The following is a 26,600-nucleotide window of genomic DNA, read 5'->3' on the forward strand; positions in this document are numbered from 1 at the left end:
GATGTAAACAGAACTTCATTTGCTTTCCATTCTTTGTACCCATTTTGATAATATTATTTCCTCGATTTTTAAGTATTTCAATTTATTATTTTGGTTGCTTGAAATAGTTCATGGAATCTAAATGAATCCAGTGGAAAGGGAAGAAGATTTAGAGCAATATGCTAGAAATTATTTGCAACGGATGATGGAGGAAAGTAATTTGAAAGGTCATCGGCACAAAAAAAACAAAATTATGCTTCTACCGATGGACGGGTAAGTGTCTATTCTGTTTTTATTAATACTTCTCATTTGTTTTGATCCTGAATCTAATGTATCTTGTCTGTTTGAATCAGTGCAGGTCATGTTTTAAGCTTACTTGGCTTGGCATTTTATTTTAAACAAAGATTTCATGGGCCATTTTTTGTTGTAACGAAACCTTTCAAGAAATACTTGGAAGATACTCCTTTTAAAGTTAGAGAACTAGACAATCCTGCCTACAAAGACGATGAGGATCCACAAAAAAGATGGGCTACAGAAATGCTCAGAGACTCATACTTTTTTCGCAAAAAACCTGAAAATCAATTAGAGTTACAAGTAAAATATTATACTGATTTTGTGAATAATGTTATGGCCGTGAATGATCAAATAGCTGCGATAATAAAAGAAGAAAAACCTGAATTAATCTTAGTGGATTACTATGTAACCGTTCCTGCTGTAGTAACTTCTGGTATTCCTTGGAGTTGTGTCGTTTCTAGCAATCCGTTGTGCATTTATCGAGACTTATACGGTCCACCAATGTATTCTGGTTACGGTTTTGGAGCTGCCAAGTCAAAATGGAGAGTTTTTAAAGAAGATTTTGATGCGGCAATAGCACCGGTCGCTAAAGTATTGGCCGACTTTGCACGACCTCGAGGAGTTAATCTTCCAGAAGGCGTACTGTGGATGCCACCAGAAACTTGCAACATTTATATTTACCCATTTGAGTTTGATTACATTGAAGTAAGTAGAAAACCTCCGAAATACTGGACAAGAGTTGATCATTTTCTTCGACCTCCTGCTAGAGCACCGTTCGGTTTCCAGTTGACTTGGTTACAAGCTGATTTAAAGAAAGTTTATTTCACTCTCGGCACTATGGGTTCAGCAGATGTTATCTTGATGGACAAGTTGTTGAGAATTTTTGCGAAAACGCCTCATCAATACATAATCTCGAAAGGGCCCAACCATGATAAGTTGTTATTGCCTCCCAATTGTTCCGGCAGTCAATTTATTAATCAACCAGCTGTAATTCCTTTAGTAGATCTGGTTATTTTCCATGGCGGCAATAATACTCTTGTTGAATCCTTTTTCCATGGTAAACCAATGCTCGTTTTACCTTTGTTTGGTGATCAATTTGATAATGCAACTCGAGTACTCGATAGGGGATTTGGATATGCATTTAGCCCTTACGACTTCGATGAAAATTTATTTATCATAGCAATTAATGATTTACTTGCTGATGACACACTGAAAAAAGACCTTAAAAAGTATTCACGTCGTATGAGGCGTACGCGAACAGCCCAACGAGCTATCGTGTTGCTTGAAGGACTGGCAGAAACAGGTGAAGAAATTGTTGTTGTTGATTGATCGGGAAAATCGCTCATCTTTCTGTTTTATAAATTTTATAATGCGACTTGTTTTTATATCTAAGCGGGACAACTGAATTTGTTTTGTCCCTTATGTTAAAATTGATACAATATTTTCTGTTAAAATGAAATTTTCAAGCAAGAAATGCCTTATGATAAAAAGTTAATTACACAATAAATGTTTTTAAGCAAATCATTGAGTTTCATGTTTATCAGTTCCCTTAACCCCTGTATCATCAAATCAAGTGATTTAACAGATTTATTATCAAGAGTATTTTATTATGAACAAGATTTCTGAACAAAGCCCAAGATAATAACATACTTTAATCACATGTTGAAACTTGTTATTTGTAAATGAACAAATTGAAAAATACAAGTTGACATTTAGTGTCATTAAACTATGCAATGGTGCCTTTTACATGCTTGTCTGTTGATTTCTAACAATATGATTATGATGAAAAAATCCTTTGGTAACATAAAAAAGTGTATCTCTTTAACGAATTGAGGTGAAGTAAAATTCAGTTTTAATGAAAATAGAAGATGAACAAGCTCATCAGTAAATTTTACAATGACATGACAATAATAAAACATTGACAGGTAATAAAAATCTTATAACAAATTAAAGATGATATCCATAATTCATTGATATTTCACAAGTGTTGAAAGATGAATTAAAAATAATTTTTTAAAGGTTAAAATCTATTTCGATTATTCCTTAGATGAAGTGGGTCGAGGAGATGTACTAGATTCACCAGCTTCACTTGCAGATCTCTCAGGTTTGGCACTAACGATAGGAATGTCTTCAGGTAATTTTGAAGGCTTAAAGGTGGCTGCAGTGGTTGGGGGTCGCTGTGCAGAGGTGGCTGTAAGTATAGTTGATATTGGTGACCTGACATCAGTTCGACTTCCAGTTATATCTGTAGGTTCTGGGTCAGGAGTAGGATCAATCTTGAATGAATGAATCATGGCATTTGACATCTAAGAAAATGACAGGATAATAGGAAATAAGAAAAATGTTTTTAGAGTAATTAAAGCAATTCAAATTTGGAATCTTTCAATTTCAACTTACCAGAAGAACATCGGTCCAAAGATGAAGCAATGCTCGTTGGTGAGCTTGCTGTAAAACTTTTGATCCCAAATCAGTAAGTCCATTGTAGAGGAAAACATGGACACATCGAAGAACCTCAACCAACCATTCACTAGCAATTTGGATTCGAGCTAAGCCAACTGCCAACATTTCATCAAATGTCATAATTCCTGAACCCGTTTTCCCGGCTGCATTAACTGCAGCTTGAGCTGTAGCTATGGCATGAGCTTGTTCATTTGAACTTCTTGGTCCACTTAATTTTAGAATTCTAAATAAAAACGAAAAGGTCAAGATGAGGTTAATTCAAGTTCAACAGGTTAAAATGGTAATGTTGCATAAGAATTAGAACATGAACAACATACTTTAAAACTACTTTACAAAGAGTCTTCCATGAATTTTTACTAATATTATCCAAATTTTGATAATAGATTCGAATGAGAACTGTCATCACTTTATTCCGATTACTGGCATGCAACCTTTCAACTTGTTCATAAGGTCCAAATGATGGAATTGGTTTATCAGGAAGAGTTGATTCTAAAAACTTCATGGTCTGTTCCATGAAGCTAGGTGAACCTGAACTTTGAGAGGGATCATGATAGATTGTCGCTTTAGTCATATCAGGAATACGAATCTTTGTTTTCTTTGGTTTGCCATCTTCATCAAGAATTTCCTTATTATAGATATTAAGTAAACAAGTTTCTACACATTTGAATTTTTTCTTGACATCACTTGGCTTAACTGACGCTTGCATAGCCAAACCCATTAAACTTGGCACATAATTAAGAACATAAAGGTGTAATTTTTCACAGTCCGACCTTCGATACGCAAAAAGAATTTTACAGATGCATTCTACGAGCTGATAAAATGAAACGAAAACAAACATGAGGTGAGAAATAATTTTACCGGTTTCAAAAATTCAGAGTTTTATAAAGTGAAAACTTGTGCTTACTCTCTCAGTAATTTTGAAGTCATCAAGAACGACGTACAAAGCATTTTCAAGTTCAGTATTGACCATTAACTCCTCAGCATATTCAAGCAACATTTCTTTATCTTTCTTCATAGTTTCCCATTGTCTGTCAAATATTCTATCCCATTCGTTAACAACATCAATAGCGTCTCTTGGTTTACCAGGTTTAACAGATGATTTTGATAATGGAGATTTCGCAGCCATGATTAAGTATAGAGAATGACACAAAAAGTAGTAGAAGGGGTAAAAATAAAATAATTGACAATAGTGGAACAGTTAAAAACTAATTTTAAAAAACAAGGTGCAAACGATAAAGTTAGATGACTAGAGGCCAATGGGTTGAATATAAAAATTGAAGGAAATTGTTTTGATGGTTAATTTTTTATTATTTATTGTCGCAAAGGGGGAGGAATATCCATGGATAAGCACTTTTCAATTGGGTGTACAAAATCATGTTCATCGAAAGACAATGTGGGGAAAGAAGACAAATCAAAAAACACAAATCAGCAAAAAAAACTGAAGAAATTATTAGCTAATAAGAAATAACAATAAGTAGCGCTAGGTTTAAATTTCATCACTTCTGAGCAAAAAGCTTGAACTAAGGCGATTACAGCATAGCAGTGATTCGACTCTTTTGACTGACTTTTTTCTCTATGCAACATAAAGTGTGGATTACATACAAATATTACTTTACAACTGGAAAGGTTCCTATCTATTTTTGATAATCATTTTTGTGACACACATTAATTATTATTGTGATTATCGCCACCTTAATTATAAATATAAAAGTAGCTGATATTCTCGGTTGACTCCAGTGAACAAATTATCATCTTTTGAACACCTTTGATCTTATTTTCTTTTTTGCAATATTTTGTTCTCATATTTTCTGAGGATTTGCTGTGCTCTTTTTTTAACCTTTGTGACTTTAACCTTTTGTATTTTCATCGTCTTTCGTCGTTTTTCGTCCTGACTTTAATTTAATCAAATATTTTGTTAAATTTTGATTTTACTGAATTTTGAGTACATTTTACCCTTTTCATCCCTCCATTTGAAAATTTTTTTCACAACTGACTATCGATCAGTCTGGTTTGTCGATTGTGATATGAGTGTGCAGCGAAGCCGTTTACCAACTTACACAGCAAATGGTAATACTTATGGTTATAATTCACCATTAACTAATCGACGAGGTTCTCTATCAACGCCATCTCCTACTAATAACATGTTCAATCCAACTCAACGAGACTATTATCATGTAACCTCACCTTTCCATTCATCAACGCCTAACCATAATAGTACTTTATCAAGGAACTATTCTCATCGTGAAACTAGTCATAGTCATCAAACTTACCCAACTTCAAGCTACGCTAATCATAAAAGCTTTGACAATAACCATAACAACACCAATAACAATCAACATCATCATCCACACTTTCACCATCATCATCACCCTTACAACCAAACCTGTCATAGTGGCAATGTTTTTAGCAACAAAAACATTAATAGTGGTTTCTTCTACAGATCAGCTCCAACGAGTACACTAACTAGTCCTAGATGCTCTTTACCTGGTACTCCTACTGACAAATCATCTTATAAATTAGAATCTCCTTTTATTAAGTCTTCTGCCTCTTCAACACCTTCCAGAATAATGTCACAACAATCTTCTTCATCGACAAAGAACAAAAAACCAGGCCTAACCAAATCATCTACTGTTGGCTCTGTGTTATCTGAATCTTCGGTTAAAACTGGTACAAATAGTAGCCCTAGTAGCAAAAAATTTGATTGTTACATGCCTCTGTGCGAGGTACAGTCTGCCCTTAAAAAGGGTGAAGTAATTGAGGTAACCATTTTTCCTATTATGACTTATTTTCTTTAGCTACTGTGCTCAATTTTCTAACTCCAATTTTTTTCTTTTATAGGGTGTCCTAAGGATCAATCCAAAGAATTTTGAAGACGCATATATTAGTGCCCCGGTAATCATTGGTACCCAACTATTTTCTCGTTTCAAGTCACACAATCCTCTCCTAGTTATGCGTTTTGTGTTGGCTTGGCATTGTGTACATTGTTTATGTTATTTTAGTGCTATTTACTCTTTTATTTAGTAGCAATAATTTTTTAATATTTGCCTGTTTTATATACCTCTTTGAACCAATCAGATCCCTTTGCAGTGCTCGTAATGATACTCCATGATATCACTTTAGTAATCTGTTCAAGATTCTAGTTGATATTTTTCTTAGATATTCAATTGAAAATTATAAGGATTATTGCTAAATAGCTATGCTCAGTAATCTTATCTCTACTATGTTTATATAATATGTTGGCTGATATTACTTATTGGCTCAACTCTGTTGCTTTTTACTGTTCTGAATCTTTTTTTACTTTATTTTTATTTTTATTTGCATTTTGGTTACGTTAATTCCTTTAACCTAACCTAATTTAAATCTCAAATCATTTCTAATTCTGTTTCTTCTCATTTCAATTTTTGCAGGACGGGGAGATGGACATATACATTGGAGGAATAGAAGGTAGAAATAGAGCTTTCAATGGTGACAGGGTTGCTGTTGCCCTGAATCCTCCGAATAAGTGGAAGGTTAGTATTTTCTTATTCCAAAATTAGTAAACAATAAATTATAAATCAATAATCTAACTCTTAAATCGTCTTTACTTGTAGATTTTATATGAAAAGCTCCGTTTTAAATGGAAAGAATGGGGAAAAGAAATTGACGAAAGTTTAAAGAACCAAGTGTCCATGCAAGAAGATCAGACTGAGCCTAAAGGGTTCTGGCCTAAAAATGAAGAGGAACCAACGAGCTCTAGCTCGAAAGCAAAATCGTCGAAAGAAAAAGAAAAAAATGGAAAATCTAATGCACAAACGAATCTACAACGTATTATTCCACCATGTGAAATCACAGACGACTATATCATGAATATGATCAATGATCTAGAGAGATTCCACTGCTCCGTAGTTATTGACGATGAACTGGACGAAAACTCGGAAGATTCAGAGCCTGAAAGGCCCCCTCAAAGTAAATCTAAATTACGAATAATTAAAAGTGGAACCGAGAAAAGCAGTAAAAAGTCCAAAAAGAAAAATAAAAATAAAGAAGCGCCAAGCTCTTCCACGAAAAAAACTAAAAAGACTGAGGAATCCAAGGTAAACATTCCCGAGGGCTTACCATCATATTTTATTAATCTAACTGCTGAAAATTTCATTGGTTGCCCTCACTGGGAGGAATTTATTCAAAAAACTGGCCAAGTTAAAGCAATTATTTCTGAGGGTCACCCTCGTTTTGCTGGTGGTAAACTCAGAATGATTAAAGATCGTAACAACACGGCTTTGTTCTGTCCAACAGATAGTAAAATTCCTCGAATGTTGATTCCTATGGATCAATGTCCTCCTGACTTTATACATCATCCCAACCACTATGAAGACACCATGTTTATTGCTCGCATAGTCTCGTGGGAAGAGAATAGTAAATTACCAACGGGTACTCTGGTCAAAAAATTAGGATCTTCTGGTGACATCAATGTTGAAACAGAGATTATTTTAACTGAGAACGGAATCGATGATAGTGAATTTGATGAAACCATAATGCATGGACTTCCTTGTGTTCAAAAATCTACCGACTTCAAGATACCGAACACGGAATTATTAACTAGAAGGGATTTCCATGATGTTTGTGTATTTACTATTGATCCAAGTACAGCGCGTGATCTTGATGATGCCTTATCGCTTCGTGTTATTGAAAATGAAAAATCTATCAATGGTCAACAATTATATGAGGTTGGTGTTCATATTGCTGATGTTTCATATTTTTTAAAAGAAGGGCTACCCTGTGACGAAGAGGCTCGCAAGCGAACTACATCGTTCTATTTAGTACAAAAGATGATTCCAATGCTTCCACGAGTTCTCTGTGAATGTCTTTGTTCCCTTAACCCTGGTGAAGACAAACTAACCTTTTCTGTTGTCTGGACCATGGATGAGGACGGAAATGTTTACGGTGAACCTTGGTTTGGACGCAGCATCATCCAAAGTTGCATAAAACTTAGTTATGAAATTGCCCAAGATATGATTGACAATCCAGACAAAAAATGGACACCAGAAGAAGTTCCTCACGTTTATGGTGATTGGACTATTGATGAAATTAGCTCCTCTGTTAATATTTTTATGAAAATGGCTCGACAAATTCGTAATCGAAGGCTAGAAACTGGAGCTCTAAATATGAGAGAAGCAAAATTAGCTTTTGTTCTTGACTCAGAATCTGGTCTACCTTTAGGTTACACACCTCATAAACATTTAGAATCGCATTATCTCATCGAAGAATTCATGCTCATGGCAAATATGGCTGTTGCTAAAAAAATTTATGACACTTTTCCTGAACATGCTTTTCTTCGTCGACACGAACCTCCTGATGGTAGAATGTTAAAACAATTCCAAGAGTACTGTGTTGCTAATGGAATGAAACAAATAGACATTTCCTCAGCGAAAAGTATCCAAAAAGCTCTCAATTCAATCGATGACCCATTAATTTATACATCTTTATCTAATGTTCTACTGCGATCTCTTACTCAAGCCAAATATTTTTGCGCTGGAGCAGTTCCTCAATCGTTTAATTTCTATCGTCATTACGCTCTTAATGTTGAACTTTATACACATTTTACTTCACCAATCCGACGTTATCCCGACGTTATTGTTCATAGACTTCTAGCTGCTGCACTCGAGTGTGGTAATATGGTCTCAGATAGTCCTGAAGAACTGCAGCAATTAGCAAATGTTTGTAATGTAAAGAAGAATGCTTCAAGATTAGCTTCTACAGCTAGTGGCAAACTCTTTGTGGCTCTGTATATAAAACAATGTGGAGTTGTTCGTGATGAGGCGGTTGTTGTACAAATTTATGATCACTCTTTTGACGTTATGTGTACAAATTGTAACGAATTTTGTCGTGTTTATTGTGATAAACTTGAAGTTGATCATTTTGAATTTCAAGAATCGGTATCTGGGTCTAAAGTAATGAAACTTTTTTGGAAAGGTCCTAAAGCCGAGGTTCAAACAATTGCTCCTTTCTCCAGACTTAATGTTGAAGTATCCATAAGTCCATCCGATATCCACAAATGGATTGTAAGTTTTTTTTGCATTGCAAGTCAATTGCTACAACACTTTAACATTTAAAGTCTAATCTTTACTTTTTCTTTGTAGGTCATTGCTGTCAATCCATTTGCCAATCAAGAAGTTTGTGATTAATGAGATTTTTTTCTTAAAGTGATTGATGCTTCTTTCTTCACCTGTCCAATGTTATACTCAAAGAAAATGTCATTATCACTGCCAATTCATCAATTTGCATTATGGACTTTTTTATCTCATTTCATCCATTTCTTTTTCCACCTTATTTTGATTTAACAGAGTATAAACCGACGCCCTTAGGAACAACGAAAGGGACTCTTATAAAAATTTCTTAGATTTAAATATTTCTGCCTCAAACAGCAAACAGAACAAAATTAGATTTAATCGCAATTTAGTCTGAATCTCAGGCAATTTTGACTCGTGATTATGCATCAAGGGGTATTTAATTTCTGGTTGTTGATGCCTAATTTTCGTACTCATGAACAAAAAAATGAATCAAATCGTGTCATTTGCATTACAATTGCTTTAATTTTTCAATGTTACAACATTTTTTATAATTGTTGTTAAAACACAAGAAGATACAAAATAAAACAAAAAAAAACGAAGATTTTATCTTCAAACCTTGCGTGTTCTAATCATTTTTCGTGTTGAATCAATTGAAACCAGTGAACCAGTATTAGAGTTATCTTAAAATATCTTTTACACTAATTACCGTTTCAGTTATAACTGAATCATGCTTAGATTTGTAGCTGGAGCATTTAAGAAACAAATCCTAGTAATCTTAATTATTAGAGTTATATTATTAATATGTTCATTAACCAAGATTTAAAAACTCCCATTATTTTGAAAGAAAATCTCTAAAGAAAATAAATATAAAATTTAAGTTTTAGATTTCTTCTTCTCAGATTTTCTTGAACCAAACAACCTTTTTGGATCTCAATAGTTCACGCGAAAGATATCATTGTAATGAATTTGCGTAAAACAAATCTCGAAACCAAGAAACTTATTGTAAATAATCATCGCAATGGTATAAACTCACTATGGATCAGTATGTTACATTATGCTAATTTAAGTTAATCTTAGAAAATGTTGCTCTCGAATCGAGTTTAGTTTGATTAAATATCCAAAATCTTTCAAAAGCTGTATTGAAATATGGAAAAGATTAGCATAATTAGTTACAATTCACTTCTTGATTGATTGACCTTTTGAGCTTTCACTCTTTTATTCAGTTTTTGCTAACTTAATGAATTTTGAAGTGCCGGCTCTTGAAAGGAAACAAAATAGTTGTTCGAGCCCTTTTTGTAGAGTTTGAGTAAACAGAATTAACATGAAATAATATCACGAGCATAAATGGATATTGAGTTGACTGAATCACTGATTTTGTCTTCTCTGATTGCTACCAGATAGATTGACTTTGGCGATTGTTTTCATTTGATTTCGATTGTTAACTTGACGAAATCGGGTTGAGTTGTTGCGTTCCAAGGCAGAGGGTAAGAATCGAGAAAAAAGGCCACTTGAACCAAATATTGAGGATCCACCAGGTCGATTACTGAATGAAAAAGGAGGTGGCAATGGTGGTGGCAGGGGAAGTGGTGAAGGTGGATTTGGTTGCTCTTCCACTTCAACAACAGTAATACCATTGGGCCTGATAAAGCGACGTCTAACAATCACTGATCGTCTTGTTGTTGATCCAAATCTATTAATTAATGGACTTAATGGACCTGAAGATGAACCTGAAGACGATGAAGCAGCTGCCGGTGATAATGGTCCAGATGAGTGAGGTACCGATGAAGAGGAGGAGGGCAACTGTGGATCATCATAGATTTCAGGATAATCAGAAGAGCTTGAATCACAGGAACAACATTCAGTGCACGAACAACAGCCCTGTGGATTATACATGTTGAATGGTTTATTATTATGTTGATTGTTTCCTCCGTTGTTTCCATTGTTATTGTAAATATTATGTTGTCGTTGGTATGAGCGTGCTGAAGTTACTATATCAGTTGATTGTTGATTAAGCTCGATTGATGTTGATGAGGTTTCTGAAGAAGATGAAGTTAGACCTTGCAAACTTACAGAACCAATTGTAAAGGATAACACTATCAACCATCGGTGGGATAACATATTTTTAATATTTTCAGCTAAAAATCACTGGATTTACAGTCACTATTAGTAGCTTTAGTTAAAATTGCCAAGCTGAATTGACAGATTGATGTTTAACCATTTTCGTTTAACTAACCACTAAAACTGTCTAAGCCGTTACATCTGCTTTTAAATTAGTAATCGAAGGTGCTTTGAGTGAGTTTTACAATTGATGCGACAATAAAAGTATTTGCAGGTTTTACCATTAAAATCCAAAATCTAATAGCTTTGAAAACAAAGCGTTTTCCGCATTTGTTAAAACAATAAAAAACAATCAAAAATCTCATTTTCCTATCTTTTTGTTACATATTTTGTTCAATTTTTGTCCATTTCAGATTAAATTTAACTTTCCAAGTTGGTGTAGTTTAAGAGTGAAACAATTGAACTGCTAATTTACTGGTTAGATTATAATTTTAGGTGAGAGATTTGCTTTGAATTCAAAAGAGAAAGTTTTGATGATTTTTACAGATTAACTGTTGTCCATCAATTTCTTATCCATCAAAACCAATCAATAAAAATTCCCAGAGCTGAGTTCATTAAGGTGAAAAAGTTTATGGAAAATTAATGAAGTAAATGAGGCATTAAAGGAAACCAACTGCTAATTCAATGCATTTCTCTGTTCATAATCAGCAGATTAACTGTAAAATATCAATAAAGACATTTACTTGATAGCTTGAAAAATTATCAAGAGTTGATTTCATAGGATATTCAATAGCAAAAGTCAGTCGGAAATGTGTAGAGACCATCGGAAATAAATTAAAATATTTTATAGATTTTACACTTTTCGTGTTGAAATGTGAAAGTTTAAATTTGTATATAAATTTAATCAATTTCAATTCAATCGTGATTCATATCCATTGTAAATTCTTTATCCTCAACTAAACAATCTGTTCATTGTATCTCTTTAATTGTTGGGTACATCAAGTCAATAATAATCAGGTTCATTGTGCTTTTCAACAGATAATACCTTTCGTTTCATTTCATATTGTGAGCAATTTATTTACAGTAGCAAATAAAAACCCGAAGCTTAACTTCCTTTTTATTCTTAATTGTCACCCATTGCTTTTAATCAGAACGTCTGCCTGCTAAAACAATCAAAATTAAAGTAAAATTTCTTGATTAAAAAATAAAATGGATTTGAAAAGTCCGCTTTACTCTCTGGTTTTCTTAATTTTTGTAGTGACATCTCTCGGGTTTATTACCTTTCCTGGTTGAATAACAGGCTGATATTTACAGGGGTATTGCAGTCTAATATTGCAGTGAGTTACAGCTACATTGATTACCTTATTGAACTTCTTGGGCCTTACCAACCATGATGTTTTCTATTTACATTTTTAACCATCGTTAAATACAATAAAAAATTAGTGGTTAAACGTTAATTATGATTAAAAATTTAAAGACAAAATTGTGTACATTCAGGGCTATCCAAAATGAGTTGGTGAGTGTTTTGGAGTTTTGTTAATATTTTTGAAATTACCTGATTACCTGTTTTCTCCCTACTCATGTCCTTGATTCTAGGTTTACTCATATTGTTGCGTTCATCTTCACAGGTAAAACTTGAGCTGGTTAAACCTGAAGAATTAAGAAAAAATAACTAGCTTTTCCTTATTTGTTGTTTGGATTGCTGATGGACGAAAAACGCATTTGTGATTATTTTGTGGTTGCTGGTATTCCTACTATTCAGTCAACTGAAGCCACAACATTTTCTCGAGAAGGTACAAGCCCATCATTGAGTCCAATAGGATCTTCTGGAATTGGTTTACCTCCTATTACTGATATTACTGTGATAATTGCAAGTCAAGGTGAAACAGCGCCCGAAGGTTATCACTGTATTGAAACGACTCCGTTAGGATTTCCAGCTGATCTCAACCATGGAAGTCTTCGTACTCAAAATATTTTTTTGTGCTATAAAAGAGGTACAGATAAACCACCGTTGGTTGATATTGGAGTTCTTTATGAAGCTAAAGAGAGAGTTATGTCAGATAGTGAAGTAGTTTATCTTACACCATATGGTAAAATAGCTAATGTCAATAATGGTACTTCAAGAACATTTCTCACTTATCGAAGAGCCAAAGAAAATGCCCCATGTAATCAACTAGTTGTTATTGATATTTGTGTTGTTCTTGGTAATAAGAACGAAAACCCACCACATGCCTATTGTCAAATTAACAAAAATTTGAATAAGGTTAGTAATTCGTTTTCTGAAATTTTTTATACTGTATTTGAAACTGATACCAATGATTATATTTTTTCAGGGCATAATTGGAAGTGATGTTTTCATTTGTTATAAAAAATCTATGAATAGGCCACCTTTATTGCGTTATGAACCAACTATACTTGAAAGATTTCCCCCGGTTGATCATGATTCTTACTCATTACCGCAATCTGTACCTTTGTTTTGTATGCCTATGGGAGCTACTGTTGAATGTTGGCCCAAAAAGTGTCAACAACCACGTCCACTCTTTTCAACTTTTGTTCTTACCTCCAATGCTGCTGTCAAGGTGTATGGAGCTGCAATAACTTTTTATGAAAAATTCGATGAAGATCTCCTCAACGAAGATGAGAAATCCAGACTTAATTTTATTACTGTCGAGGATAAAGCAGCAAAAACACTTAACTCTGTCAAATCAATTTGCATTCTGTCTCGATGGCCTTTTTTTGAAACCTTCGAAAAATTTCTCACTTTTTTATATCACATGACGTGTTGTTCACCTAACGTTTTGCACAATATACCGATTGAAAGATATATTTCGCATTTCATGTTGGATGTGCCATTTCCATCTGTTCAAAGGCCTAAGATACAAGTTCAACTAGGACTATCTCTTGATGAAGCTGCTTTACTTTCTCAACCTTCTGAAGACCTGCCTTTACCTCTAAGTGGAGCTTCTTTCACTCAGTTTCTTCGCAATCTTGGGCCTGAAAACAGTATCACAGTCTTGCTACTTGTTTTAGCTGAACAAAAAATTCTTCTTCATTCGTTACGACCTGATGTATTAACTAGTGTTGCTGAAGCTTTAACATCTCTCATCTTTCCATTCCATTGGCAATGTCCTTACATACCATTATGTCCTTTAGGCTTGTGTGATGTTCTCAATGCACCGTTACCTTTCATTGTTGGTGTTGATTCTCGTTATTTTGACATGTATGAATTACCTTTGGATGTAGCTTGTGTCGACTTGGATACAAATTCAATTTATATCTCTGAACACAAAAAGATTCTCAATTTCAAACTTTTACCTAAACGACCTTCCCGTGTTCTTCGTAATACACTAGAAAAACTTTATGAAAAATTATTGAAACCTAATCCGCGAACAAACAACGAAACATATAACCCTCAATCTAAATCTCGTAACTCAACTTCACCATTTTCAAATGATGGTATGGCTGCTCGAAAACGTGAACGTACGATCGATTTAGAAATTCAAGAAATATTTGTTAAATTCATGGCATCAATATTGAAAAATTTTCGTGCATATCTGAGACCTATCACTAAAGCACCTACAATTGGAGCTACTGACCCTAACTCCTTATTTGATTTTCAAGGTTTCATTAAATCCCGTGATAAAGCTCATCAACGATTCTACCATATATTGATGCGGACCCAAATGTTCACTCGTTTTATTGAAGAGCGTTCATTTGTTTCTGACAAAAATGCTAGTCTGGCTTTCTTCGATGAATGCCTGGATAGAATCGAAGCCTACGGGGATCTTGAAAATTCTTTAAAAATTCGTTTATTAGACATCGATGATTCTTCTCACAATGACCGAACAGTATTCATTCCTGCTCCTGAACCAATTTCCAATGAAACTTATTCGTATTCGTGTTTCCCTGCCCTAGATAAGTCATTATTTCACTTGCATTCAACTATAACAAAAAACTCATTTGATCAAGATACAATCGATGCTTCTAATTTATCAAGAACAGGATCAACTGCTGCCTTAGCTAGTCCAATGTCACGTCGGACTAAACAAGAAATTCGAAGTGCTCAAAGAGTAGCCCGTCATCATTCTGAAGCACCATTGACTTGGGCTAAATGTCTTGTAAGTTATTGTTATAGCTTATGGTTTATTCATCTTCCAGCTTTTGTTGAGGGCAACATAGCCGGTATGGTTAAAGCAAAGCAACTTAGGATCGCATATTCAGTACTAGAAAGGATGCAATCATTGAATCTCCATCCTGTTGATGAAGTTTGTTACAGAATACTCATGCTTCTTTGTGGACTGTATAGTCAACCTATTTTGGCTGTAAAAGTGCTTTCTGAAATGCGTCGCTGTGGAGTTACTCCGAATGCAATAACTTATGGTCTTTATAACAAAGCTGTACTTGAGAGTAAATGGCCATCAGGTGATTCTAGTGCTTCTCTTATGTGGACAAAACTTCGTAATGTTGTTCTTGGGATAGCTAAGTTTAAAAAGTGCAAAAAATCTGCTCAAGCAAACTTAATTTCACCTCAAACAATCAAAGAAGATGATGTCTTTTCTGATCCACCTGACGAATCTATCGTGAAAAGTAAAGCAGTAACAAATCTTTACACTCACCAAAAAATCAGCTCAAATCAGTCTGATGCCGGTTACGGCTCTTCAATTTATAATATTGAAACTGATTTAGATACTTCAACAATCTCAGTAGATACCAAAATTGACCAGACCAAACCAGTAGAGATTGTCAACAAAAAGGAAAGCAAAGCGGACCGTAATTTAAATGAATTTCGCTCTATGACTCGTAATATTGTCCGAAATTCATCATCCGGTCCTTCCTATCTTGATGACTATAACAGTCCAGCTGGAGTCTTAATGACTAGTTATTCAGCTTTAAATAGTGAATCTCTCAACCTCTCTATCAAAAACTTTCAAAGTTTGCGTAAAAGACACAAAAGTGAAGATCAAAACCAACCCACTCCTGTTTCACCAATATCAACTTCAAGTCAGTGCAAGAGTGAACCAATCAAGGATTCAAATAGAACGTCTTACTTCAGATCATTTAGTTTTGGCAATGATGCTAGAATCATTCACAATTTAAAAGAAGGGACTTTTAAAGCTTTGAAAGCAGAAATGGAAAAAAATGATCCATTAAAAGAGAGTTCATGTTCTCCTTCAAATGAAAGAGTAATCAAGGGAAAAAATCAAACAGAAAACGATCCGTCTGGCATAGATAAGTTCCGTCTCACAACTTGTACTGAAATCCCTGAAGAAGATCCAGCTTGTGATAAAAATCCAGGAAATGAAACGCCCGATTCCCAGTCATCACAGCAAGTGTCATCCAAATCAGGATCTAGAGACGAATCTGAGGAAGAATCTGATAGTGATAGTAACGAAGAGGATAAGACTTTTTCATTTAGTCCTATTAAAGATCATATTATGAACATGAGTATCTTCTCCCCTGAAGGGCGAGTGGCTTCAACATTACGTTCTAGTTTTCGTCTTGCTACTCGCTTAGCTGTGGGGCCTACCTCGAGTTCTAAACAAACACCACCCATGACACGAAGCTCTACATTTCACACTAATACATCTCACAGTGGTCTAGTTAGGCAAAAGTTAAGTAGCAAATTTAATAGTCTGTTCAAAGCTAGAAGTGAAGAAACTGAAGAATCTGTTAGCAGTAAACCTTCAATGACTCGATCTGAAACTGCACCACCAACTTCAATATCTTCACCTTGTGAAGTTTCTCAAGAGGTCAATGAACAAGAAGAGAAGGTCGTCTCAACTGATAATGTTTCCGATGAGACTGATGAAGACAAAACATCGTTAAATAGTTATGGTTACTCTCCATGGACTGCAAAACTTGCATCTAATAAACACATTGAACTAGTTAATTCAACCATCAAGTCAGCTGCCAATACAATGGCAAATCGTATCACAGGATTTAAGAATACTCTTGCTTCTTCAGCAACGAATTCTCCGTCCAAAGTATCTAAAGAGAATTCTTATTCTACTGGAGTTAGTGGTCCAGCCTTGTTACTTTCTCAATTCGCTAGTCTAGTCGCCGAAAAAATTCCTGCCAATTTTGGTTATGATGATGATGATTGTCAAAGCTTACGGTCACTTGATTTCAAGAGACACAGTATTGCTGATAGTGCTGATGATCTCAGATCCAGAGAGGGAAGTATAGCCCAAAATCTTGTAGGTTTTGCCTTCTCACAACAGAAATCTAATAATTACCCGCCACTTTTCGAAACGATTGAAAAGTATTACCATGAAGACTTGATACCAAACAATCAATCTCCTCCTGTCATTGAAATTGAAATCACGTCATGCTGTAGATGTCACATTTGCTCTTTTATTCTTTACGACGAAGAAATCATGGAATCATGGTCAGCTGATGACTCTAACCTGAACACTCAATGTTGTTTTTGCAACTCTCGTTTTGTCCCACTATTAACAATCTCATTGAAAGTAAGTTACATTTGATTAATGTTGATCCAAATTGGTTCCACTAATTCATTCCTCTTTTTATTATTTCTGCAGATACTAGAAGAAACAGAAATCGAGGATTCGCTGGATAAAGTTTTAAATAATGATAATAAAACAAATGAAACAGATGAAACGTTAAAAGAAGATATTTCAGAGAATGAAAATTCCAAAAGTTCATGCAATGATGAGCTTTCATATCAAACTCAGTATAGTGCAAGTTACGAGTCTATTGAACCTTTTACTGTTCCATATCTCAGCCCGATAGTATTGAGGAAGGAACTTGAGAATGTGTTCGAAAGTGAAGGCGACAGTTGTGTCCTTAAACCGGAGTTCGTTGACGATCATCCCATTCTCTATTGGAACATGCTTTGGTATTTTGAAAGAATTAATCTTCCTTCACATATTCATGGTCTATGTCTTCATTCAACATCATTAATGAAAGATAAAAAGGTGAGATAGAATATTGATTCCTCTAAATTCTCAGAATGGTTATCGTTTTTCGAGTTTCGAAACTTGAATATTAATCTATTTTTTTCTCATTTCAGGATGTTGATAAATACAAAAATTTAGATTTTAGAAGTGTCAAAATTCATTGTATTTGGGACAATCATAAGCTACATAAAGATTTTGAAAGACCGATGTACGGTCTATGGAAAGAAACAAGTAAGTAACTATAGATTGCTGTCGTTTTTAAAATAATGCTTCAAAAGGTTTAAAAATACGTTTATTAATGATTAATCTCTTGTTCTTCTTTGAATAGATGAAACTCGGTCATCATTGCTTCATGCGTTAGTCACTGATGAAAGAAAGATCCAGCAAAATTTGATGAAACAAATCATAAAAGCACTTCAGTGCAACGATATGATTAGTGCAATGAACTTTCTCATCAATGAACGACTCAAACAAGGTGCAACTGGAAACAAAAAGTATTATAGCATGTATAGAGATCTACTTTATTTATCCTTCGTTGCGATGGGTCGTGAAAACATCGACCAAAGTAAGTTTTGATCTTAAAATTGTTTAAAATTGTCATCTTTAATAATTCCTTCAATATTTCTTCATTTTTATCTAGATTATTTTGATCGTGAATATCGTCGGGCTCATGAAACTCTGGTTGCTAAATATCCATCAGTTTTAACTGAAGCAGATCAACCTCCATCTTTAAAAGCAATTTTTTGTCGACGGATATTCAAAGAGCTGGAGCTTAAACCATTTGAAAACCATAAGCAGAAGACAATTATATAAACTAAACTTTGAATCTAGTAATAGATAATGTTAGTTGACAAAACAGCATCTAATTCAAGTTTTGCCTTAAAATTAAAACGTTGGTGCAAATATTGGTATAAATGATAAAATCAATTTTCAATCTAAATCAAATCCTTAAAGGCTATTCACCATTTCTATAGATATACTTTAAGATCCGTTAAGAATGGCTAGGCATTTACAAATGGCAAAACTTATTTATAATTATTTTCTTTTCAATGCTCAAAAGAAAAATGTTCGCAATCTTATTACATATTTATGTTATTCATATCATTTATATCAATCAATATGCAATTGCATTTTTTTAGGTAAAACTGCTTAATGCTTCACATGCTGTAAATGTCAACTTCTTGTCTTTTTAACCTTCCCTTCGCCTCCTATTCTGGTCCTCTTTTGTTCATCTTCAAGTTTTCAACTCGACCAAGATCCCTAATATGAATATTATTGTGACGATCTCTTGTCTTACAGATGCTCACTGTGCTAATTGCAATAATTTATTTGTATATTAATAACAGTAGAGTATACACTTTTTTGTACCAATTTACATTAGGGCATCTATGTTTGAATTCAATAAAATTATTTTACTAAATAAAGGATACTGATAGAAGTGTCTAACTAATTAAATAGTCACTATTCATAATTTCATTTCTTTGGTTGCCAATCAATTGACAAAATAAATAACGATATATTGCCTTTCAAGTTAATTTGAAGGAGCAACCATTAAAGCAATTTATTGAAACATGGATTAAGAGGAAATAAAAACTCTAAATATGTAAATGGTTAACAATATGATCCTCGAGAAATCTCAACTTTTGTAAATAAAATGCATCCCTGCATCAGTGTTAATTATTTTGTTTAAGCAAATGATTATTGAAACAAATAGTAAATGAATATGAAAAAAAGATATCAACAGTATTCTCCTTGATCAAGTTTAACAATCTGAGAATCACGGAAAGCCTCGTAATCAGCAATTGTTTTGGTTACAACTTCCTCAGTTAATCCTAACTCGTAAAGTCCAAACTCAAATGTAGTCGGACAATTTTCAGGCTTATCTTTCCATGATCGCTTACAATCGCCACCCAAATAGCTTGGAACATGAGATAAATGAAAATATTTAAACAAATCATCTCGATATGAGAATTGAATGATGTCTCGACGCTTCTCAGGCACCCAGTATTGTACAGCACCCCAGACTGTCTTCAAAATCCATGGAATCTGATAATTGAGACAATAATTGACACCAGCAGGGAATCGATGATGAAGTGTTGTGATGAAATGATGAAGTAAATCAAGATTTTGTATTGCATTTGTTCCAGCTCCAGTGAAATCAATGACCAAAGCATATCCTTGAGGCCCAGCAGCTTCATCAACTTTGAACAACCGATGGATCATGAAACGTTTCCCAGTCTCTGTAAATTCACCGAATTTCCTAACAGCTGCAACTCGAACCCACAACGAAGCATCTCCATGAACATCAGCCTCATAGGGAAACATGACGCCAACATCATAATAATCAGCTGGAAAATAATTATCCGCAGTTTCTCGCAATTTAATCGACTTTCTCCATTTCATTGTGTCTACCAATTTATCCAATGCTTCAGTTTCATTCTTATAAGCAGCAATCACAAACCTTTTAATGTACCAATCTTCATTGGTGATCTTTTCAATATCTTCTGAATAAAAGGAGTCCTCTTGATCAGCTGAAACACACTCCAAAAATTTGGCACGAATCCTTTGAACAAGATCATCAGGGACGAGACCAAAGTTTTTCAGGCCCATTTTAATTCTGTTTATCTGATGTAAAATCAAACAAGGTTATAAGCTACAGTCTGAACAAGTGATATCAATCTGATAAACTGATTATTGTAATATACTTTTTTGACTGGAAATCGTTGAATATATCAATAAGTGGAGTTATTTGAATAAATGAACTTTTTAAACAAGTCAACTGTGAAGGGGAAGGAGAAAATTTAGCAACAAATAATGGCTTTACAACCGTTTTCGGAAATAATTTGTAATCTTTTTGTATTGAACTTTTATTCGAACAATAAATTGTACGTTATTTGATTTTTAACAAATTGAGGGTTTAGATCATTAAAAGGTTTGTTATAAAGAAAATTAAAAATGAATCAAGTAGACGGTTGAAAATGAAGAGTGTAATCGATGTGAAACAGTTATTATTGTATAATTAGTGTTTGCTTGTTTCGATGTTAAACAGTTTGTCAGCTGATCACTTTTTAAGCAATCATTCGATTCTATTTAATCATGAAACAGCTAACAATTAAATCATAAACTAAGCTGAGCTCGAAATCAATCTAAGCAAAGACTTTCACTTTCAATAGTTGAGTTTCCAGGAGCATTAAAATGGAGTCCATTTGTACAGTTGAAACATTTCTCTGATCAAACATTATCGTTATGATCGCGTGCAAAGTTCAAATTTAAATTGTCTTTTCTTAAGTTATGATTGACGAATAAAATTAATTTCGTAATTTAACTTGAAATAATTAACTTTAAAATTGATTTAATGATGCTTCTTTTCTAACCGCGAAACCATCTAAAGATGAAATAATAATAAATTCATTGAATAAAACCAATTCAGGAACTAAAAAGAGTTGAGAATAAAGTTGTTGCTTGAAACGCTGCAAACAATGATTTGGAAGAGTTCATTCCATGTACATGGATGAAATACATGTGTCCTAAGATGGAGTAGTAAAACGTTAATAGAGTTGATAATAATGTGTAGTTGGTCATCAATAATTGAAAAATGGTCAATGGTATTATTCAACTAATTTATTAATAAAACAAAAAACTGTAGTCAATTCATTTTGTATGTTCAATCGTTTGTTGTATCGCTTTAAATTGCTTTGAAAGTCGATCACTCCCCACCAGCTACGGAAATATATTGCCTTTAAAGTTAATTTGAAGGAGCAACCATTAAAGCAATTTATTAAATAGTGGATTAAGAGGAAATAATTACTCTAAATATGTAAATGGTTGGAAATATGTATCCGTGGGAAATCTCAACTTTTGTAAATAAATACAATGAATCCCAGCGCAAAAATCGTAGACTCGCAATCAGTGTTAATTATTTAGTCTAAGCAAATGATTGTTGAATAAATTTACAGTAAATTTTCACGGTATAAAACTTTGATGAAAATCCGGAAATATGTTATTTTTCATGATTTAAAAGATTAAAATTGCGAATTAAGTTATAAGAAGAGAATTGAATTTAAATATATTGAGATATTTTAACTGAGTTAGCCTATTAAACCACACAAAGTTTTAAATTCGTATAAAAAGTACTAGCTCTAACTATTAGCAGCTCATATTAGCAGTAAATGAGTCTATTAAAAGTTGTAACATTCGCAAATGCAAGCAATAAGATAAGTTTTACATCCAAAGCGATTTTAGTACTTTGTCTTTACTTTAAAACTTCTACTTTCGAGCCAAGAATTGCAAACTATATGGGTTTTTAGAGACATGAAAAACAAATCCATAAAGGTTATCCAAAAGTTTCTCAGATCAATAATTTACGAGAAAATCGAGGTCGAATTGAAAACTTCGAGCGCGTTTTATTCCATTATGGAAGTAGATTTTAACATGAAAAACATTTACCAGATGTAACTTTTCTCGAATAACCAGAAAATGAAATTGTTTTGGAAAATGTAGTTGGTTTCTTAATGTAAAATCGATAAGTTCGATTTTTAGAAAAACTGAGCGCTTGCAATGCCCGTTATATTTAGGGTGCTCAAACTTATTATTCCGTTGCGAAAATTGATGTTCATCATCAAGGATCAAACATTTTTTCCAATTTGTGAACAGTCCTCTTGATTTCGGCCATTAGACTTAAAACTTTAAACGTGATTACTTCGAGAATGGTAGCATCTACAATCGTCATTCTTCGACTAAATATTAGGTATCATTTTGTGCTAGGATATCTTGAAATCTTTGATCAATAAAGACCTTACAAAACAGGGCCAAAGCATTATATTATTACTTATGCTGTAAGATCTGATTCTTGGTTATAAAGGTGAATGTTTATTCAAACACAAATCTTATGAGGTAATATTAGCATGCATAATGTTCGCTATGAAATAATAAGCTCTGATTTTTGGTAGTCGATTTACTTATGTTAAAGCCCATAATGGAACATAATGTTTAGTCAAAGAATTATCTTTGTAAGTGTCGCCATTCTCGAGGCAATGAGGTTCAAAGTTTTAAGGCCAATGCCAAAATCCAGAGAACTTTGGATCAATTGAGGTAATAGTTCGATCCTCGATGTGTACCACCGATTTTTCTCGGCAAATAATAAGTTTCGAGTCTTTAAATCTTACGGCCAAGCAATGCGTTCAGTTCAACTCAAAATCGAACTTATCTGTTTTGCATAAAATAGAGAATACTTTGCTTTATAAGCATCACATTTTCTGGTAGATCATCATAATTTACATCAGGAAGATGCGTTTCATTGAAATAGCTTTTACAATACTTGAGCAAAACTCAATCGAAGTTTCAAATTTGGCCTCCATTTTCTCGGAAACCGTTCATTCGGGAATCTTTTTAATAACTCGTATGAACTCAGTTTTGATGTCCCTTAAAGCCCACAAAGTTTTAAATTCGTAGAAAGAGTATTAGCTCTAACATTAGCACTAAATGAAGTCCATTAAAGCCTATTAAGAGTCTATTATGTCTATTAAACACTTGCAAATGCAAGGAATAAGCTTTGTTTTACATACAAAGCGATTTTAGTACTTTGTCTTTGAATTTAAAGCTTCAACGCTCGAGCTTAGAGTTGAAAACTTAAGGAGGTTTTAGAAGCATAAAAGATAAATCCATAAATCCTATCAAAAAGTTTCTCAGACCGATAGTTTCCGTGAAATTCGAGGTTAAATTAACAACTTCGAGCGCGTTTTTCTCCATTATGGAAGCACATTTTTGCATGAAACGCATTCACCAAATATCACTTTTCTTGAAAAACCAGAAAATGTAAACATTCTGAAAAATAAAGTTCACTGTTTTATGTAAAATCGATAAGTTCGATTTTTAGACGGACTGAGTTCTTTCAATGACCGTAAGACTTAGAGAGCACAAACTTATTATTCAATTACGTAAATTGATGTTACACATCGAGGATCAAACGTTTTTTTCAGTTTGTGAACAGTTCTCTTGATTTCGGCCATTAGACTTAAAACTTTGAACCTCATTACTTCGACAATGGCAGCACTCTCAATCACCATTCTTCGACTAAATATAAGTTATCATATTGTGCTAGAATACCACGAAATCTTTGACCATTAAAGATCCTGCAAAACAGGGCTAAAGCATTATATTACTTATGATGATAGATCTTATTCTTAACTTATAAAGCTAAATGGTTTTACAAACACAAATCTTATGATGTGTTACAACAATTTCATTATTAACATGCTAAATGAAAAAGCTCAGATTTTCTTTAGCATTCACTCATATAATAATATAGCCCATAATGAAACCTAATGTTTGGTCAAAGATTGTCATTCTAGGGGCAACCATTCTCGAAATATTGACCCTCAAATTTTTAAGGTAAATGTCCAAAATAAAGAGAACTGTCAGTAAATTAAAGACAACTTTTGATCCATAATGTGTGCCATGGATTTTTATAAGTGAATTATACGTTTGAGCACGTTAAATCTGACGATCATTGAAAGCACTCAGTTTTTCTAAGAATCGAACTTATCGATTTTACATAAAACAATGAACTTTATTTTTTAGAATGATTGCATTTTCTGATTGATCATAAAAAGGGAAACTAGTGAAATGCTTTTCATTAAAAAATCTACTTTGATAATTGAATAAAACGCGATCGAAGTTTCAAATTTGATCTCGATTTTCTCGGAAACTATCGATCTGAGGAAGTTTTTATTGACACTTATGGATTCGATTTGCATGTCACTAAAAACCCACAAAGCATTAAAGTCAAAGACAAAGTACTAACTCATATATGCAGTAAATTAGTCTTTTGCGTGTTTTAACACTTGTAAATGCAAGTTATATATTTTATGCTGGATGCTATTAATAAAAAGTAAATTGGTCAACTAAAATTGCAATTAATGTATTGTTTGATAGTTAAGATCAGTATTCTATAATTATTCTTTAATTAACATCAGTAAATTACATATTCAAGTCAATGCAAACCTTTGAAATCTTGCCTTCTAGGTTTCAATATTTGCCTAGTATTTGATTGCAGCGTAAAAAATTCAGCCAGAGCCAATTTTAGTATTTTGTCTTTGATTGGAAAGCTTATGCTTTCGACCCAAGAGTTGAAAACTTTGTGGGTTGTTAGAGACATGAAAGCTAAGTCCATAAATCTTATCAAAAAGTTTCTCAGACCGATAGTTTACGTGGAAATCGAGGTTGAATTAAAGATTTCGAGCGCGTTTTTCTCCATTATGGAAGCACATTTTTGCATGAAACTTATTTTATTTTGTGTAAATTTAGACTATCAACCAGAAAATGTGATTATTTTAAGAAATAAAATTCAAAGTTTTCTGGAAAACCGATAATTTCGATTTTCAGTTAAACCGAACGCATTGTTTGACCATAAGATTTAGAAAGCAGAAACTTGTTGTTCGCAGATGAAAATGGATGCTACGTATCATGGATCAAGTGTTTTTTTCAATTCATCGACAGTTCTCTTGATTTTGGCCATTGGCCTCAGATCTTTGAACCTCATTACTTCGAGAATGGTAGCCGCTAGAATCATCATTCTCTGACCTAACATTAGGTTTCATTATGGGCTATATTATTATATGAGTGAATGCTAAAGAAAATCTGAGCTTATTCATTTAGAATGTTAATAATGAAATTGTTGTAACACATTATAAGAGTTTTGTTTGCAAAACCATTTAGCTTTATAAATCAAGAATAAGATCTAACAGCATAAGTAATATAATGCTTTAGCCCTTTTTTTTATGGTCTTTATTGATCAAAGATTTCAGGAGACCCTAGCCCATGATGAAATCTAACATTTAGTCAAAGAATAATGATTTTAGGTGCCATCATTCTCGAAGTAATAAGCTTCAAAGTTTTACGGCTAATGACCAAAATAAAGATAACTATCGCTAAATTTAAAAAAACGTTTGATTCATGAGTTTTATCATCAATTTTTAATGTCAAATAATAAGTTCCATCTCTCTAAATCTTACGGTCAAACAATGCGTTCAGTTTAACTCAAAATCGAACTTATCGGTTTTTCATTATACAGAGATATTTATTTGTCGGAAAAATTACATTTTCTGGTTGATCATTAAAAGTGCGCTTCAGGAAAATGTTTTATATTTAAATGACTTCGTCCATGATTGCACAAAACGCGATCGAAGTTTCAAATTAGACTTTGATTTTCTCGGAAACCGTTAACCCGAGAAACTTTTAATCAGCACTGTTAGACTTATTTTTTATGTCCCTTAAAGCTCACAAAGTTACAAATTCGTAAAAAATAACTAGCTCTAACCAGCAGTAAATGAGTCTATTAAAAGTTGTAACATTTGCAAATGCAAGCAATAAGATTTGTTTTGCATCCAAACCGATTTTAGTACTCTGTCTTTGACTTGAAAGCTTTGACAAGAGTCAAGAACAAGAAAACCAAGAGTGCATAACTTTGCTGGGTTATAGAGACTTAAAAGACACGTACATAAGTGCTATGCAAAAGTTTCTCGGATCGATAGTTTTCAAGAAAATAGAGGCCAGATTTGAAACTTCGATCGCGGTTTATTGACTTATGGAAGCCGATTTTTTCATGAAATGCCTTTACCTAATGTAACTTTTGATAGTCAATCAGAAAGTGTAATTCTTTTGACAAATAAAGGCCCTTATTTTATGAAAAACGGATAAGTTCGATTTTGAGTTAAACCGTCACAATTGTTTGACTGTAAGACTAAGAGAGCTCAAACTTATTATTTGAGCATAAAAATTGATGCTTAAAATCATGTATTAAACGTTCTTTTCAATTTGTCGACAGTTCTCTTTATTTTGGCCG

General features: G+C 33.5%; 6 protein-coding genes across 10 annotated transcripts; 3 read left to right on the forward strand and 3 right to left on the reverse strand.

Annotated features, from left to right (window-relative positions):
• Window positions 1-184: 184 nt before the first annotated feature.
• Window positions 185-1,602, forward strand: LOC107362469 (uncharacterized). The gene is made up of 2 exons (NM_001323126.1): window positions 185-252; window positions 333-1,602. The coding sequence occupies exons 1-2, from the start codon at window positions 185-187 to the stop codon at window positions 1,600-1,602; spliced, it is 1,338 nt and encodes a 445-aa protein (NP_001310055.1).
• Window positions 1,603-2,102: 500 nt separating this feature from the next.
• On the reverse strand, window positions 2,103-4,009 carry LOC107362470 (hyccin). The gene is made up of 4 exons (XM_015929543.3): window positions 3,638-4,009; window positions 3,051-3,544; window positions 2,671-2,956; window positions 2,103-2,579 (listed from the first exon to the last, which is right to left on the reverse strand). The coding sequence occupies exons 1-4, from the start codon at window positions 3,857-3,859 to the stop codon at window positions 2,310-2,312; spliced, it is 1,272 nt and encodes a 423-aa protein (XP_015785029.1). The 5' UTR covers window positions 3,860-4,009; the 3' UTR covers window positions 2,103-2,309.
• A 335-nt stretch (window positions 4,010-4,344) lies between these two features.
• Window positions 4,345-9,394, forward strand: Dis3l2 (Dis3 like 3'-5' exoribonuclease 2). Of its 4 annotated transcripts, none has more exons than XM_089266713.1 (6): window positions 4,345-4,800; window positions 5,174-5,492; window positions 5,572-5,635; window positions 6,141-6,242; window positions 6,324-8,771; window positions 8,850-9,394. In XM_089266713.1, the coding sequence occupies exons 4-6, from the start codon at window positions 6,150-6,152 to the stop codon at window positions 8,892-8,894; spliced, it is 2,586 nt and encodes an 861-aa protein (XP_089122839.1). In that variant the 5' UTR covers window positions 4,345-4,800; window positions 5,174-5,492; window positions 5,572-5,635; window positions 6,141-6,149; the 3' UTR covers window positions 8,895-9,394. The 4 variants fall into 4 exon arrangements, with proteins under 4 accessions (XP_089122839.1, XP_089122837.1, XP_089122840.1 ...); XM_089266711.1 differs by having other exon boundaries at window positions 5,572-5,625; XM_089266714.1 differs by having other exon boundaries at window positions 5,297-5,492.
• Window positions 9,395-9,766: 372 nt separating this feature from the next.
• On the reverse strand, window positions 9,767-11,038 carry LOC149094782 (uncharacterized). Its single transcript, XM_089266716.1, has one exon. It carries the CDS (start codon window positions 10,896-10,898, stop codon window positions 10,146-10,148), a length of 753 nt encoding a protein of 250 aa, XP_089122842.1. The 5' UTR covers window positions 10,899-11,038; the 3' UTR covers window positions 9,767-10,145.
• A 1,123-nt stretch (window positions 11,039-12,161) lies between these two features.
• Window positions 12,162-19,182, forward strand: Crag (DENN domain-containing protein Crag). Of its 2 annotated transcripts, none has more exons than XM_015929674.3 (7): window positions 12,162-12,354; window positions 12,435-13,101; window positions 13,172-17,308; window positions 17,381-17,776; window positions 17,872-17,989; window positions 18,087-18,323; window positions 18,399-19,182. In XM_015929674.3, the coding sequence occupies exons 2-7, from the start codon at window positions 12,544-12,546 to the stop codon at window positions 18,569-18,571; spliced, it is 5,619 nt and encodes a 1,872-aa protein (XP_015785160.1). In that variant the 5' UTR covers window positions 12,162-12,354; window positions 12,435-12,543; the 3' UTR covers window positions 18,572-19,182. The 2 variants fall into 2 exon arrangements, with proteins under 2 accessions (XP_015785160.1, XP_015785161.1); XM_015929675.3 differs by having other exon boundaries at window positions 12,467-13,101.
• An 85-nt stretch (window positions 19,183-19,267) lies between these two features.
• On the reverse strand, window positions 19,268-20,796 carry LOC107362179 (motile sperm domain-containing protein 2-like). The gene has a single exon (XM_015929197.2). The coding sequence runs from the start codon at window positions 20,366-20,368 to the stop codon at window positions 19,496-19,498; it is 873 nt and encodes a 290-aa protein (XP_015784683.1). The 5' UTR covers window positions 20,369-20,796; the 3' UTR covers window positions 19,268-19,495.
• Between the last annotated feature and the right edge of the window lie 5,804 nt (window positions 20,797-26,600).

The sequence above is a fragment of the Tetranychus urticae genome, chromosome 1, assembly GCF_039701765.1.
Source record: "Tetranychus urticae isolate SD_2017Ah chromosome 1, NJAU_TeUrti_SD_1.0, whole genome shotgun sequence".
Classification (NCBI taxonomy): Eukaryota; Metazoa; Arthropoda; class Arachnida; order Trombidiformes; family Tetranychidae; genus Tetranychus; species Tetranychus urticae.